Below are 17,951 nucleotides of genomic sequence, written 5' to 3'. Positions count from 1 at the left end.
TTCCTGATTCATATAGTTGTACGCCATGTACATTGCAATATCTTTAAAACTATATGAATCAGGAATAATTCTCAATAAATGGTACATCAAAATTCATTCAGGTGTACAGACACATTCCCTTAATATTATTTTTATAATTTTAAATACACAAATTGATTTGAGAAAAAATGAGAGTCCAGCACACTTTTTGACCAACTTACATTAATGGACTAATAGAACTGTACTTTGGTCGACTTAATTATTACACTGTACATGTATGTTTATCAAAACCTACAGGTGGACGGTCTTTTTTTTTTTTTATCTCATTAGATAATAGAATCAGCTGAGCTTTGGTATAATCATTTAAAACTTTACGTGTTATTTTATTGAATCGTGTTAATACTTTTTTCTTTTGTAACAAAGACGTGCCCCTGATCGGTGAATCGATAATTGATATGATCACAAGTTACTTCCTTTTCTCTATTTCCTCTTTTGAATCCAGAATTTCCATTGGCTGTGTGTGATCTAAATGTACACATGTACACGTCTACCCGACGGGAAAATGCACGACAGGAAGATAAAATCAGTAATTAAGACGATCATTATGCAAATTATGCTATACTGTGCATGTAAACTGATAATTCCCTCTCAAACCAGAGAGAAACAAATGTTATAGATTTACAATTTCAATTTCTTAATTTGCCAATTATAGATTTACATGTACATGTAATAATGCCAAGCACATATGCTTGCACGGATCACGAAAATTTTCCCGGGGAGCGGGGGGGGGGGGGTTGCCAGGTGTAGAGGAGGCCTTTAATTTTCGGTACCGAAATGTGAATTTAAGAAATTTTAATTTTCCAGGAAGGCTAAAAAAGTTTTTCTCAAAAAACTGAGTGCATGGCATGGACTCAGTTGACTAAAGATATCAGTCTTATTAAAGCTTGATCATTTGTATCGAGTATCGCAGAGAGTAGATTTTAAAAGAACAATTTTAATTCAAAACCCAAATGCAGCGATTGATCATTTACGATACTCATAGTTTTTCGGTAAATAAAATAAAAGGAGAAAATACTTTTTTTTTAACTAATCAATGTTACAAACTGTTTTATTTTAATTATCAAGAATTCACCATGAATCAAAACAAATAATTTTTAATTTTGTAAGTTTCAAAAGTGCTGTACTTGAATAACCTCAGGCATGCAGAAAATGTATGTATCTAATTTAAATTTTGCTTTGCATTTTTAATTCATAAAACCGCACGAAAATTCACTTTCGACTGTCACTTAATGAAACGGTATACCGATCCCACCGTTCCGAAGGATATATGAGTTGTCGTGGCCGAGTGGTTAAGGCGATGGACTAGAAATCCATTGGGGTCTCCCCGCGCAGGTTCGAATCCTGCCGACAACGCGAATGTTTTTATTAAAATGTGCCTCATATGCCACGTACCAGTGTGTACATTTGATATCAATAAATACTCAGATCAGATGATGAGTGCATTTAATTCTACCTCTAACAGGCACGTAGCAACAGAAGGGAGGGCAGGGATAATTTTTCTCGCAGCAAACATTTTTCTTAAATTTACATATAAAAAAGTGAATTAAGATGAAATCGGCCTCCCTCCACGGATTAAGATTTTTACGATTTCGAGAAGTTGTAATTTCTGAGAAGGGGAGGGGGTCGGGTCTGGACCCCCCCCCCCCCCCCGAAAAATTCAAATTTCTTAAATTTACTTAGTAAAATAGCCAAAAATATGCCTCGGAACCCCCCCCCCCCTCCCACACACACACACACACAGAAAAAATTATAAATTCGCACATTAAGGCTATATTTGTAAATATATTACTGAAGTAAGAAATGAATGTCAGCTTTGCGTAAATCACCAATTCACCAAAAAGATTTGCCATTCAGAATTCTAATACGTGGGCGAGGGGGTGGGGGTGCGAAGAACTTACTAACACTTCTATTTCAATGGTTATTTTGTTAGATTCCCCATAATGTTAAACATGCAAAGTGGTGAGGAGGGAGGGTGAATCCTTCAAAATTCATTTTTTTTTAATTTAAATTTGGGAAACTGATGATATGTACTTTACTTTAAGTAATTATATTATGTAACTTTATGCATTCATCAATTTTTATTCCACATTCTGGGGGTTGCAGTCCTCCAGTTGGAAGACAAGGGGTTCAAAGAACTGGACTATGTGTGTGAATCCCTTGTCTCTTGTCTTTGTGGAAAAGATTGTATATATACATTATATCTTGTGTAATACTAATGTTTAAGCTATATTTGATATTGTATTTCTGTTGAAATTTGAAATAAATTATGGAAAATTAAAAAAAAAAAAAAAAAAAAAAAATAAATTTGGGAAAATGTTGCTAGAAATTATTTTAAAAGTTAGGAGACTATTCATAAATTCATCACTGTTTACAAAACCACAACTTAAATTACCCCAAGTGTCTGCGTCTGTTTATCAACATATGTATTACAATTCCCTATAAATAGAGTAAAATGCCCAAGGGTTTGATTTAAACAGTAAGTATATGTTAATATCTTTTAACGAAGCCGCTCTTCGAAGGGGAGATATGTAAATCATTACTATAATGCTTTTATTTTGAGAGAATGGTCAATAAATTAAGATAACTCATAATAAAAGAGATAATGAAATAAAACACAAAATTGTCTCCTAATAAACACAGGTGCTTGGGGTTTTAAAGTATATGCATATGCATAATACCTTTAATCATTGATATGTATATTAGGGATATGAATATGCATTGTTTAGGTCATTGCACCACGGTTTGTGTGTTGTAATACTAGTAAACGGTTTATGAAAAAAAAGTAATAAATCTTAAACACACTTAATAAAGACTTTGTCTCCTGTATCGATCTTTAACACACAAGTATTTAACGCCCTCGGTAACCTACTTACTCAACTTAAAAGAATTTATCATCTCCCTAAGTATGAGTTGTCGTGGCCGAGTGGTTAAGGCGATGGACTAGAAATCCATTGGGGTCTCCCCGCGCAGGTTCGAATCCTGCCGACAACGCGAATTTTTTCCACCTTTTTTCTTTAATCTAAAAAAAGACTACCTGCATTTCATATTTTCTATGCCAAACTGTTTTAATTATTTAAGCTTAGCTTTTAAATATACACACACACAATATATATTATAAATATAATAAATAATATAATCACTCAATGGTTCGTCCCTCATTATTTATGTGTAAACATAAATGATCTATGGGTTGTTTACATGGCATTTTTTTTCATCCTTGATTAAATTTACTAATTTTGAATTTATTCCTAGTTCACTGATTTCTCTGCATATTGTTATGAAAAGGTTGGTCTTTGATAAACACAGAAACACAAACATATTAACTTAGTCAGACTTTTGGTGGGGTACCAAGTCCTATATATTCTTTAAAGGATAAAAAAAACAGTATATATAATAAAAAATGCTGGTACGCAAATAAATTGATAAGAAAATAATAGATGATATATTTTTCATGATTTATTTCTTTTGAATTCAATGTATCATTCATCCAGCCTTACATTTACACAATGTAAACAAATTGACAGATTCTCTGTAACTCCAGGGAAAGGCTGCTTGGCAGCCTTGAGTAAATGTTACCAAAACTGAATCAAAATAAGGATACATGTTCTAGTAAAAAAATTTTTTTTCTGGGAGAAGTCAAATAAAAGCTGTTAGAATGGAATGCATTAGTGTAAGGGTTGGACAATACAGGGGCAACAGCATGATCTTTTAAGGTTACTTATGTAAACATACTAATTATACATTGGAAACAAATACACATACAAGACACCAAACACTAAAAAAATTCAGCTTTGATAAAAAATTCAAAGCGGCAACAATGAGTCAAGTTCTGTTAAAGTGATTCTATTTGGCCGTCATACTAACATGTCTTGTATGTAAATATATAATTATATATTATACAATTTATATCACAAATACTGGAGAATGATTTCTTTACAATTGTTGAAGCTGGTTTGTGATTACAATTAAGACAAAGTATATCACCTGACTCAAAAATAGCCAAGTGGAGCAATACTTGATCCAAATGCATTCAAAACTAATTAAGGTATATAATTGTCCTTCAAAAGGCCCAGTAGTATAAGCATTTGATATAAAAGGTTTAACATACACAACAAACATCAAACACAAAAAGACACATAACCCCCCCCCCCCCCCCCCCCCCACCCCCGTGCATTTCCATTAACAAGGGGTATTGATATAACAAACAAAAGTTGATTGTGATAAGCAAGTTATATAGTGTAGGTCATATTCAAAATTAAAATTTCAATGACAAAGGATAATTATTATCTGATAATATTATTATCCAGTCATATAAAGCCCTCACAAGGGTCTTCCCCATAGACAAAATCTGGCAGTAACTAATTTATCATTTATTGATAATTATACATATACTAAATTTTCAAATAAGCAGAAACTGCTTTGTGCCAAAAGCACTATACCAGATGATTGAATGACTTAAACAATGCACTAGGATAATAGACGTGTACACTGTACTAGGACAACTTGATCATGACTGATTTAAACATAGTATATGGATAACTTGACAACCTTACACACAAAGCTCGGATGACTTAATCAACTTTATACACTGTACAAGATGACTCTAACATCATATATGCAGTACTAGGTGACTTGAATGACTTAAATACACTGTACTAGGTGACTTGATCGACTTATACACTGTACTAGATGACTTGAATGACTTATACACTGTACTAGATGACTTGAATGACTTATACACTGTACTAGATGACTTGAATGACTTATATACTGTACTAGATGACTTGTTTGACTTATACACTGTACTAGAGGATTTGAATGACTTATACAAACACTGCACTAGGATAACCTGAAAGCAATGCAATGACTTAACTCTCCTATTATGACCTAGTACATATACGTTAGATTACAAGACCTGTGCAGTGTTCTAGGATGACAGACTTGTACACATTGTATTCGAATGATCTGACTAGAAACAACACACTAAAATACTGGTAAATAAAAAATAAACCCAAACCATCAACAAAATAATCTAAGCCCTTCAAACCATGTGACTGCTGAGTTTGTTCATTAACAACAGTACTGTACAAGTTCTATATAATGTACACCTTCTATATAATGTACATGGTCTATATAATGTACACCTTCTATATAATGTACATGGTCTATATATGTACATGGTCTATTATGTGAATACTGGCACTGGGATGAGGGGTTCTCCACTCAGATCAATAAATTGTAAACATGTCATCATTGACAAAAATAAAATGTAAGTACATGTACATGTCGTACTTATGAAAAAGAAAAGAAAATACTTCATTTTCGTAAAAAAAAAAAAAAGTGGCTAAAGTTAAAACAGGATCAGTCGAGAAGCAAACAGTCAGGTCATTGTAGTCGAAAAAGTGAACAATAAAATCCAAAAACTGGACAGGTTAATGAGCTATTGATACATGACTTGGATTAGAAGAATTTGACTACAATCATGTCTTGTGGACAGGCATGGATCATAAGACCAGATAAAGCGATGTCTAAGGTTTGAATGGGTATCACTGATCAGTGCTTGTCCGAGAGACGAAATCCTGTCCATTGATTAAGCTTACACAAGATCATAAAATCTATCAATATATACATGCATCCCTTAATGTGATTAATAAGACCTTCACAACATCAACATATATGTATTAATGTAACACAATGTGGACACGGTGTATAGAATGGTGATCTAGAGAGTCCAAGAACTTTTGATCTTATCAATAGAAACTGTAGAGGAAGTATAATGTTATATCATAAATAAATAGGGTCAGATCATTAAGTAACCTTACATGCGCGGATCCAGAAATTTTTTCCAGGGGGGGTCCGAAGGATAATTGTGTTTGCCAGGGGGGGTCCGAGGCATATTTTCGCGATAATTTTACTATGTAAATTTAATAAATTTTCATTTTCCAGGGGGGGTCGGGACCCCCCCGACCCCCCCTCTAGATCCGCGCATGCCTTATAATAACAATAATAACAAACAATAATAACATCGCACTGTCAACACAGCTGTTGTTGAGGAAACATTAAACACACTCTACTTATACAAATTATATTATTCTTCTATCAAAAGAGCCATGCGGAATAAATACTTTTCCTATTAATAACTCATCCATTTGAAGAGTTAATGTTAGATTAATACTCCAAGTTTATCAGATTGTTGAGGACAAATTTCAATATATAGCAATTACATTACATGAATCTGAAACCTTTTACAGATCATTTTCAAAGAAAGAATTGTTAAAGTATACGGTCACGGTGTGATATTCTGTGCTTAAACTCGTAAAACATCCACTTACACTACAGTTCTTGTATATTAACACCACACTAAAACTGATCAGTGTTACAGCTTACACTTGTCAATAAATGTATATGTAAATGTAATAATGTAACAGCTTTCATGTTTAGAATTGTTGTTTCACATTGTTCTTGCATAAAATCAAGCTTATAAGTAATTTATCAAAGTAACATTTTACACTTGAAAATTAACGCTAAGTGGACACTCATAAATTAATGTAACACTAATCTAATAAATATATAACATTCAAAACCTCTAAATCAAAAAATTACAGATATTTGTATATAAATGTCACAATTTGTACATGTACATGTAAATCTTTGCAGCATTTTGAAATCTAGCTGCTTTTTACAGTGATCATAATTACTATCAAAAGTAAGTAAATCATTTCTTTAAAAATGCTAGTACATACATTTTACACTCATCAATAAATTACATTCAACTTTACAAAATTATTATTAATTAAATGATTAATATTCATCTTTTCTAAATCATTCTTAAATGATAACTTTAAATGTTTACTTTAAAGTCTTCACACAAAACGATTGTAGACAAGTGTGTAAACCTTAACTTAATTTACAATGAGAAGGGAGATCTCCATATTGGACAATTAAACAAACAAGAGGTGTGCAATGAGTTATACCTGGTATGAATTACATCAGAGGTGTGCAGTAATTTATGTATTGTATGAATTATATCAGAGGTGTGCAGTAATTTATGTATTGTATGAATTACATCAGAGGTGTGCAGTAATTTATGTATAATATATGAATTACATCAGAGGTGTGCAGTAATTTATGTATTGTATGAATTACATCAGAGGTGCGCAGTAATTTATGTATATGAATTACATCAGAGGTGTGCAGTAATTTATGTATTGTATGATATACATCAGAGGTGTGCAGTAATTTATGTATTGTATGAATTACAATGTTTGATACCTGGCTAGCTCCCTGAGATGTGTGCGTGACTTTGGTCATTTATCAATCAGAGTTCTACTGACAGACATACGGATTAACAAAGATCTGTTTAACACTGCTAACACTATTGAATAAACTGTACCATCTTCTAAAGCACTTCAATAACTTTTCCCAGGACTGTTTCCTGAACTTTCTTACACATTTTACATTAATCCTGTAATATATCTGAGGCCTGCTATGATTACATCTCAGCCCTGTAATATTTATATTTCAGGTCTGCTACGATTATAAATGAAGTATTTAACAAACATATCTTATATCAATTTGAATGTCTCAGGTTTGTACGATCCCAGCCATGTACTCATCAACGCACATCTCAATTGCAAACTTGTACATGAATAGACTTATATCAATTAATTGTGGTCTTTTAAAACCCTGTATAACGTGTATTGAATGATATGAATGCTATGATACAACAAGAAAATGCATCAGCTTGAATGCCAGGCCATTCTTGGCACCAAGTAGAAATGGACCCTCAATCCTAGGCGTTAGTCTCCTATATTGATCTGGCTTCCATACAGCGCCATGATGAATATGACCCCGAACCCACAGAGCATGCCCACATTCTGTACGACGAAGATCCAGGCCGTCCCAAACATCTTACGGTATTCCTCGTTCTCTGCTGCACTGTTCATCTCCGGCATCTAAAAATAGGTCAAAGTCACAGGAATCTTTATTTTTTACGTAATGGTAAATCTATTTGGAAATTTCTCCAAAAAATTCATACCAAGGGTAAAGCCCTACAGAACAGTCAAATTGCAAAAAAAACCAAACCCAACATTTATATTGAGCTACTCTCTATGATAAATTTGGTGGAAATTACAAAAACTTGAGCTTTTGAACTATTGCATGGAGATGCATTCTAATGAACAATTGTAAATTGGATTGTTTGTGCCCTACCATGTCGACCAGAGAGATGTAGAGGAACATCCCGCCGGCGATGGCAAAGATCCAGGTGTGAGCGGTGGTGTTAGCACCGACGATCAGACCCAGGACCAGCCCCAGGTAACACATGCAGGCCGACAGGAAGTTGTACATCAGTGCCTTCTTTACCGTCATCCCTGAATTCAACAGGATAGCAAAGTCACCTGCACAAACAAAAATAACAAAATTGTATAAAGTCATCCTTGATTTCGACTGGGTAGCAGAGTCACCTACAGGCTTCGGGATCATGAAACTGTCTTAAATTTAAGTCAGAATTTTGTCTTAAATCTAAGATTTAGACTTAATTAAGATTGCTTACTTAAGTGGATCACAAAACGATCTAAGAAAAAACTTAGCTAAGATTTGTCTTAGCTTAGACGTCATAGTAACTCACGCGATTTTACGACCGAATTTGTTAAAAATTGGAACTCTTCTTCGTTTGAAGATTCCTATCGGCTGCATTGTAAACATTGTCATATATCACAAAGTTATAAAATTATATTTAAAAGATGCTTCACATAAATATTAGCATAGTTTCTTACTGGGTAACATGTCAGTCATTTTACAGACGTGTTTACACACTTTCACTTTAACAAAGGGAAATAACTTCAATAGCAAAGGGAAAACTTTAGACTATAGATAGAAAACCCGAAGACGAGGGAGCTGATTTCTTTGCTGATCATTTCTTCTTAAAAATCTGAGTGTCGCCATTTTGAACTTACTTAGTAACAATCTTTATACTTAAAGTATACTTAAGTCTGCCTAATAGCAGTCTTAAGATTTAAGACAATATTTCAGACTTAACCCTAAGTCATTTTTTTGTGATCCACTTTAAGAACAATCTTAAAATTTAAGTGCAAATTCATTGACTTAATTCTGACTTAAGATTTAAGACATTTTCATGATCCCGGAGCCAGGAATTAAGAAAACAAGAGATGGTTTTGAAACACTTATGCCCCCTAAAAATTGCTCAATCGCACCCAAAACATAACTTAAGCTTGATATTATAATGATAAATCTGCATACCAAATATCTTTACAGTATGTCTAACCTCTGCGAAGAAAAAAAATGAAAACTGCAAATAATTGCAATTTTTTTTAGTGCAAGGAGCATCACTCTGTGAAAAATAGATTGATTGTACCCAAATCAGAACTTGACCTAACAATAAAGCTGTTGACTAAATTTCATTTTAGTATTTGCCACCTCTACAAAGTAAATGGACAAAACTTTTGGAGTGACTTTCTGACAGACAGTAGTGATGCAATATGTCCTCCCTTCTTCAAAGAGGAGCATAACATACTGTATTATTAGTCATCCCTGAATCATATTACGTAGCAAAATCACCTACACGAAACAATTTCTATAAAGTCATCTCTTAATTCAACAAATAAGCAAAATCATCTACACCCATGAAGACAAAATAAATTGTATTAATTATCACTAAATTCAACAAATTAGCAAAATCACCTACACCAATTTCCCAGGTAAGACAAACAAACTGCATGTCATCCATGAATTCAACAAGTTGGGAAAACCACCTAATACACCTACTTAAAGAAGGCAAACAAATTACATCATGTAACCTTACCAGGGACCCCTTCACAAGTTAAAAAAAAACCCAAATTAAATCATCTTCCAGACCTGCTAATTGTTTTACTGAAAAACAGGAAGAGGAAGGGTTTTGGGGCAGCAGATTTCAAGATACTTATGAGTTTCGGAAGAAATCTAACTTGTAGGTTACCTAACTCATGAGGTAGCTCCTCACATATAACGGCCAGCGATATACTCATCCCGGCAAAGATACTGTCCGTGAAGGCAGCTCCAATCGACAGCCCATCCAGAAAGTTGTGGAGTCCGTCTCCAAATATTATCATCCATGCGATGGTCTTGACTTCTCCTCGCTCCTGCTGGATGATGACCGGTTCATCTTCGCTGGAGGAACTTCCATTCTCCACTTTGCTGTCCTAAAATAAACAGAACTGATGTAACTCTAATAAAATAGATGCTTGATTATTCTTCATGCAAAATATGGGTATCAGAAATAAGATTGAACATGAAGATTAATGAAGGCCCATGTTTGTTCTACAATAAATGCTCCCACAATGAACATGATGAATTATGCTTGTAAAATAAGATGAAGTGATCATACATAAATCTGAAATTTCCATACATTACTGCATTCTTATTAAGATTAATAAAAATCAATTGTTGTCAGTTTAGTAAACATCAATACATCCAGCTAAATGACCACCATCTTGTCATTTAAGGTGTTATGCGACACCTGTCGATATCGTGGATAAAAGTACATTAAAAATCAAAATACTTTAAATGTTTTCAAATTTCACCGTATTTGACCACAACAAAATAGTTAAAATTGTTTAGAAAGGGAAAAGTTATAAAGATCCAGTGGGATTCAAACTTTTGACTCACAGATTCATAGCTAACGATCAGACCAAGAGCACTACGCTGATAGATAACGATTTTGGTGGTAAATAATGATATAAAATTATATTTGATTTCATTGTTTATTTTGATAAAAGTTATGTCACAATATGGAGGTGTCCCATACCATCTTAATGCAACAAGTATTTTTAAGACAGACAGAGAAATGGGCAGACATACTGACCTGGTGTTCTGACAGTGTACACAGATTATGATTGCAGACAGACAGACAGACAGAAAAACAAACAGACAGATGTACCAACTTTGTCTTTAGACAGTTTAAACACAGAGATGAACAGTTTGACAGACAGAAGGGCAGACAGAGAAACACAGATGGACAAACAAACAGACAAACAGACTGACGGACAAACAGACAGACAGACTGACCTTATCTTTAGACAGAGTACACAGGGTGTCCTGACTGCCCTGGAAGAAGCTGGCCTTGAGTTCCTGTCTGGACTCAGTCGAGTGTTTGAGTGAGTCTGTGGGTAGGGTCGAGGTGTCACTGTACTTCTGTCGGTCCGTGGTCGGTGTCTGGGTCTTTATGGTGGCCCCACTACTCTTGTTGTGTACTACGTACGTATTACTGCCGTCTGCGTCTTTTTCTCTCTGAAACAGGATTCATAAGTGTTACCTCAAATTTCTGAGAAAGGTGCAAATTAGATACTTATACCTGTTCAAACACTCTTTTGTTTCATTAGATAGAAAAGAAGTTCATAATCCAATGGAAGATTATGTTGCTAACATATTTTTTTACCAATAAAATTTGAAATCCTTACTCTCTAAAACAAGCTTCACCAGAATCGCCATGTTTTTTGGAAAAGCTTCAAATGAAATGTTTATACCTATTGGAAAACTTTTTTTTCATAAAAAGAGCTTTATAATGCAATTTCAGAAGTTGTCAATATTTTTTATAACCACAGGATACATGTTCACCAGTTTCTGGAAAAGCTTTCAATAAAATGTTTACAGCTAACTGAAAATCTCCTTTCTTTGTAAAAACCATGATTTATATAATTCAATGCCAGACAGTTATCAATATTTTTTATCAACAAAACCTGGCTTCATTTGTACCTGGCTTAATGTTACAGTATATATTTGCTCATTACCTTGACCAATGCCTTCAATGATTAATTACATTGTTTTTGTTACATTATTTTTATCATTGTTCTAGGTACCAATGGACCAGCTCATAAAGCAAAATGACATGCAATTTTTCCAATGTCAAGAAAAGGTCACTCCTTCATAATGAATGTCTTCCTGCATTCGTCTCCATATTTCCCATGTTACAGATAATGTACAGAAATGCTAAGACCATTTATCAGGGATTCAATTTTTTTTTTGCTTTAAAAAAGTTACTTCTAGGAAATGAAGATGTACGTGATTAAATAAATCACAGACATGAATAGAATCATTATGGCCAACAATCGAATGGCCGACGGAATGCAGTGAGAAAGCACTTAAATAGTTGCAACGAAATTCAAATTTTGTTTACTTTGACAAATTATTTCTGATTTAAAAGCTTGTTCCTTTGAAGGAACCGCCAACATTATCTTGTTAATTTTTTAATATTTAAAGTTTTGATGATCAAAGCATTCCACACAAAACAAGCTACAGGGTTTGATACTGCTGATTAATTAATGATGTTGAAATTAATGGACTTGTACTCTATACAATGTCTGATATCTAAATATGTTAAAAAAAAAACCAGGAACTTTTCATCAGGAAACGATTGTTTGCTATAAAATGAAATGAAGACGTGATAGGATAAATTACAAATATGAATGGAATGGCTGACAGAATGCAGCGACAGCTCATGAGGTGGCACAGAATTCATTCTGGCATCTCTGTTACTTCAACAAATGATTTCTGATTAAAAAGTTTGCTTTTCTGAAGAAAACAACATTATTTTGTCAAGTCATTCAAAGTTTACATGATCAAAGCATTTCATACAAAACTTGAAGCCACAGGAAGTGGTATATTGCTAATAATTTTATTAATTTATGAAATGTTGAAAGGTATAGACTTGCTTTCTGGTTTCTTTGTAAATTTCGATAATTCCTTTTATGGACTGACCTATTACTTTGTACAAAATAAGGAGTAATTTAGATCAATTTTATATTTAATATATCATTATATATTTTATAATTAGATAGTCTGTTAATTGTATAGACTTATTTTGGTTCATATTCAAGAGGAATTTATGTCATGGTCAGAGAATGCATATTTCACAATATCAATATACATTTTCCAATATCTTTGTCTGGGATGTCACCATGAATCTTTTTTGTAATGTATAGTTCAATACATTTCATTAATGACCTCTCTAATATTTAATCATACAATTGCTAAATATTATATAAATATAAGTACAAGTACATGTAAGAAGGAATCATTCTTTGAATATTATGAGGTGCAGATGTATCGATATCATAAAGTCTTTTGTCGCCTTGATGGAGGCTGCAATTCAATAAACCAAACATTACATTTCAAAAAACAAAACTCAAAAGTTCATGACTGGAAAGAGAGATTTGATTTGCATGCAATAAAAACTTGAATTAAGCATAAGAAAACCTGAGGTTGGGTCAGGGTCACAACACAATGATAAGGTCAACTTAAGGAGCATTCTCACTTCATGCACTGTACAGGCACATTGTTATACTAATAACATTGTTATACTAATATAATATATATGTAGCCACAGATACAGATCTGTTACATAAAATATAAAAAACTGGCCGAGGTACAATGTTCTTAACAGCAATATAACTTATTGTAATAGAGGAGAAGGAATGACGACAACTAGGCTCGAACCCAGGACCCTTCAGTCTAAAAACCAACGGTCTACCGACCGAGCTAAAGGGTTAACCCACTAGCTAATGCTACAGTAGGTGCTTGTAGAAGCGTGGCAATACTGAGCCTATTATATAACTTATACACACTATTACACTACCATGTGGAAATGACCCTACCTGCTTTGTTTGGAATACACAGGAGAATAGAATAATAATAGCTACAAGGATATACTGATTTTATTAGACTTAGAGGTAGACATGGCAATTTACTATAAGACTAAAACTTAGTGAAAATCTGATTTCATACAAACTTCACAGCAATAGATGATAACGGTAGATATAAAATGCTTTATGTTATCCGATTATGACAGACATTATGTGTATCAACCAAATATTTTGTAGATATCAGTGTAGATATCAGACACTGTATGCACTATATCAATCAATATGGTGTTATTCTTTGGAAGTGTAGTGGGTCAATAAAAACAATGAGGATATATGATACCTTGTGTAATAATAAAATACATGTAATGTGGTTTCTATACTATTGGTGGACATAAATTTTTGTGGATGGAAATAAAAAGAAAATCACAGTTCCAAGGATACATAAATTCATGAACAATGAATATATACATGTATCTACAATCATGTATCAGTAGAAATTGACCTTAAGTTTAAATAATGAACATTCAATTTTGTAGATCAAGTCAACAACAAAATATACAAATGTTGCATGGTATACCGAATATTAATGAAACCACATTATCGCTTCAATGATAGAGTAATGATTGCATAGATCAGATGCTGTATATAGGGAAATATTCGCCCCCGTTTTATTTTTGCCCCTCTCATCCTCGTTGTCAGCGGGTGAATTTAAGACTGGGAGAATTCCTATGTCTCATATTATTTCTCTTTAAACACAACTGTGTCTGGGCGAATTCAAGACAGAGCAAAACTGTTTGCAAGACAACTTAGTGTAGAATGGTGAAAATTACATGAAGTGAAAATAACCCTGTATACAGTACTTTGTGTATAAAAACATAATAAGTTTATGTCAAGTTTTCAAATAGATGACAGAAACTTTGGATACTTTATGTCAGTGCAGTATCAGATACTTTTTCTGTTCCCTTGGGATGTAGATTTTAGGTATTTTGTACTTGTTTCACTCAAATAAGTGGGAGCTATCACACAGGGTTGCTAAACCTGATTCTCTGAGGTTTAAGTACTATATACCTCCTAGCAATCAATGCTATACAGGTATGTCAACTGTATCCATGTTTGAATTGCTTGAATATAGGTCACAATAGACAAGTTATTTACCTCTGGAAGAAATGGCTTGTCGAACTCGTTGGAGTCTGTTTGAGCATCTGAATAGTGAGCTCGAGCTGGTTTCCTCTGTACAAATGGAGGGAAACAACGGCCATGAAGGGTTACATACAACAAGCAGGCCAGCATTATACACAATCATGCAGCAGTCCATAAGATTACTAAGGAATTCAATTCATTGCCAATCTCTTGACAATAAAGAAAGCAGGCTAATATCAGACATTACATTTTCATTCAGTAAATACCACTGTTTGTATTTTTGATGATGTGCAGTTGTTTATGAATGATCAATTAAGAAATAGTTCATTCAGTTATTTGATAATCATATAATGAAATGCAGAAACATGCTTAAGACTTACATTTACAAGTGCCTTAATTGTTGACTTGAATAACTATTGATTTTTTTTTTACCTACCTTTCTGACTTGGAGAACTATTTTTAGAATTCTTTCGATTAGGAAAAAGAGATAAACCCCGCCCCCCACAGTGAGGGCCTTCCACAGGTAGTCATGGTTACCAGCGGGATCCTGGAGAAACCCAAATGCCTGAAGAGAAAAGAAACAATAGTTTTGAGCGTCGAGTGTGCATTGCTTAATACTTTATTTTTTCTTGTTATAGATTCCATTCTTATAAAAGCTCTGACTCAAGTTTGCTCGTTTAACATCAATATTCCACCATCAATACATCTTATTTGTTACTAATAACAATAAATATGACTTCTAGATTCCCTAGAAATATTGGGGAAAGGAGACACATGAAGGCAAGCCGCCGCAATCATTCTTTGCTTTTATTTCAAATTTATAATTTCCTTCCCTTTAGAATGTGTCAGTTACATTCAGATGTTTCATAAGCATCAGATTTATTTGATTGCCAATGGCATCATGATGATAAGAAAGAGGAGTTTAATTCCCTTGTTTAAAATTTCTGACCTTCACCTTGTCAACGTACAAAATCAGCAAAGAAATATCTCCCGTTATAAGCACATATACGAAATAATGAGATTAATACTCCCGCAATGCTAATTTCAAATGAGACAAATATGAATTTAATTAAAGTAATTAAAATATAACATTAAAATCATAAAGGTCAGACTCTGTGATAGTCATATATTTAAAAAAAACAATCCGGAACTGAAAAAACAAATTTAGTTACAATGATAAAAAAAATCAAAATTGTCAGAATTTCCCAGTTAATATAAATATATACTGGTATAATGTAATACATTTAGAAATTTCTGTATCCAACATGATGATATCTGTTCATTTGTTAAAGAGAAAAATATGAAATAGTGAAAAAAATCCCTCCCTATTAATAGCAGTAAAGGAAAAAATCCATGAAAAGCTCTTCTGTGGTTAACATCTTGAATATGTTTATAATCTTTGTCTTGAAGATGCAACAAGTTATTTGAAAATTTCCTCACTTTCTCCTATGGTACAATGCAACTCGATATTTCAGAAAATTGATCCCACATGACTATGATTTTTCTTTGATGAGCTTGCATTAACCTGGATAAACTCACAAAACGTTATCAATATTTGCATACGTCCATTATTTAAATGTAAAAAGGAGAATCAAATATTACAAACACTTTCAAAATTTCCAAAACACTACAATCTTATCAATGATTTCGAATTTCATTTACATTAATGCCCTATAGGGTCACTTTGTCAATTTATTTGACTACTAAATTTAAACAGCTTCCAAGAATCATTATTCAAAATAATGAATTACTTTGTTATTTATGATAAATATATTTCCTTATAATTATAGAAACTTTTGGTTTATATGAAATAGTAATAAAATAACCCACAAACCACTGCCCATTTTACAGATTATCAATTTCCCCGAAATTTTTAAGCACATGTGTAACTTCTATGTAAAAAAAGTCTCAAGCCTTGCTGGATGCACATGTGTTTTATGCTACTAGATTGTAAATGAAGTTTTATTTAAAAAGATGTCAAAAGGATTTTCCCAAGAAGTTAGTATTAAATTTATAGACAGTATCTAAGAGTCAGTAAAATTTAAGACTGTATTGACACCTAAACCATGGCTCAGATTGCAGGTGCACATCTCCAGATGCTGTTCAACATATACACAAATTTTCAGACTATTCCATGCAGTAGTAAAAAAGTCTATAGAGCTTCTGAGGGTACAAAGTTGCGTCTACAGACTGACAGACGGAAAGACAGACTGATGGACAGACAGACAGACAGAGTGATTCCAATATACCCCCATAAACTTCTTTTGTGGGGGTATAAAAAATTGACAATGCATTTATGTAAATGTACAGTAAAACTTGTTTAATCCAGATGTTGTGCATTCTGGCATGTTGTCCAATCCAGCGAAATTATTCAGTCCCTTGACATTTTCCAATCATTTTATGTTTAAAAAATGCAGAGCGATCCTGATCTTGTCTATTCTGTTAACTGGCCACGATGAAAACAAGCGACTGCTCATGATTAGTGAGAGTTATCTCCCGTAATCCGGCCACTTATTGATTGGCCTCAGAATTCCCTCTCAATTATCAATCAATTTTCCCATCGTTGCTTTTGATTTGAACAACTGTGAATCCAAACTAGCATTTTAGTTTATACCGCTTAGTCTTGTTATAAATAAATACACATTTTTTAAAAACAAAATTAGATCAATTAGATTATACTTCACCCCCTTTTTATCAAGTGGTGAATCTGGACACCCCGAAAATTGGCACCGCAATCAAGAAGGTGTAGTATATTTTAGAAGAATTGAAAATTCTGCCAGAATTGATGATGAAGAACTACTGAATTAAATACTAAAATTAATTAAGAAATAAAGTACGAGTTATCGTGAACGTTGCAAAATAACCTCTGAGGTTGAGATATATGTTGTTTTGAAATATAAAAGCCGAGGCATTTATATTTTAAACAACATTTCGAGACCGAGGAGGTTATCCTGCAACATTCACGAAAACAAGAACTTTATTTCTATTCTGCTAACAGCCCAGTATTTCTAAAGATCGTTTCTCCTATAGAGAGATGATCTACGTCATTTTGACGGCTGTTCCGTGTAACCCCAATGGTTTTGTTAGTAATGTTTACATGTGTATCAATCAAAGGAATTACATGCAGACGACAGA

General features: G+C 33.3%; 1 protein-coding gene and 2 non-coding genes across 7 annotated transcripts in view; 2 read left to right on the top strand and 1 right to left on the bottom strand.

Moving 5' to 3' along the window:
* Positions 1-1,310: 1,310 nt before the first annotated feature.
* Trnas-aga (transfer RNA serine (anticodon AGA)) lies at positions 1,311-1,392 on the top strand. Its single transcript has one exon. It is a non-coding gene; the product is annotated as a tRNA-Ser (tRNA).
* Positions 1,393-2,948: 1,556 nt separating this feature from the next.
* Positions 2,949-3,030, top strand: Trnas-aga (transfer RNA serine (anticodon AGA)). Its single transcript has one exon. It is a non-coding gene; the product is annotated as a tRNA-Ser (tRNA).
* A 450-nt stretch (positions 3,031-3,480) lies between these two features.
* LOC105318169 (metal cation symporter ZIP14) overlaps positions 3,481-17,951 on the bottom strand; it is a 26,672-nt gene continuing 12,201 nt past the window's right edge. For 4 of the 5 annotated variants that reach the window (XM_066084368.1, XM_066084366.1, XM_066084367.1 and 1 more), the window contains exons 5-11: positions 15,253-15,381; positions 14,832-14,906; positions 11,104-11,325; positions 10,016-10,238; positions 8,251-8,438; positions 6,031-7,994; positions 3,481-5,856 (exon numbers count right to left, since the gene is read on the bottom strand). In XM_066084368.1, coding sequence (XP_065940440.1) covers positions 7,839-7,994; positions 8,251-8,438; positions 10,016-10,238; positions 11,104-11,325; positions 14,832-14,906; positions 15,253-15,381 — 993 coding nt within the window. In that variant the 3' untranslated portion in view covers positions 3,481-5,856; positions 6,031-7,838. The remainder of the gene's footprint in view (positions 5,857-6,030; positions 7,995-8,250; positions 8,439-10,015; positions 10,239-11,103; positions 11,326-14,831; positions 14,907-15,252; positions 15,382-17,951) is intronic. The other variant, XM_066084370.1, reaches the window with a different exon arrangement.

Source organism: Magallana gigas, chromosome 5 (assembly GCF_963853765.1).
Source record: "Magallana gigas chromosome 5, xbMagGiga1.1, whole genome shotgun sequence".
In the NCBI taxonomy this organism is placed as follows: Eukaryota; Metazoa; Mollusca; class Bivalvia; order Ostreida; family Ostreidae; genus Magallana; species Magallana gigas.
Note: the sequence above shows the minus strand (reverse complement) of the source record. Positions and strands in the feature narration are given on the sequence as shown.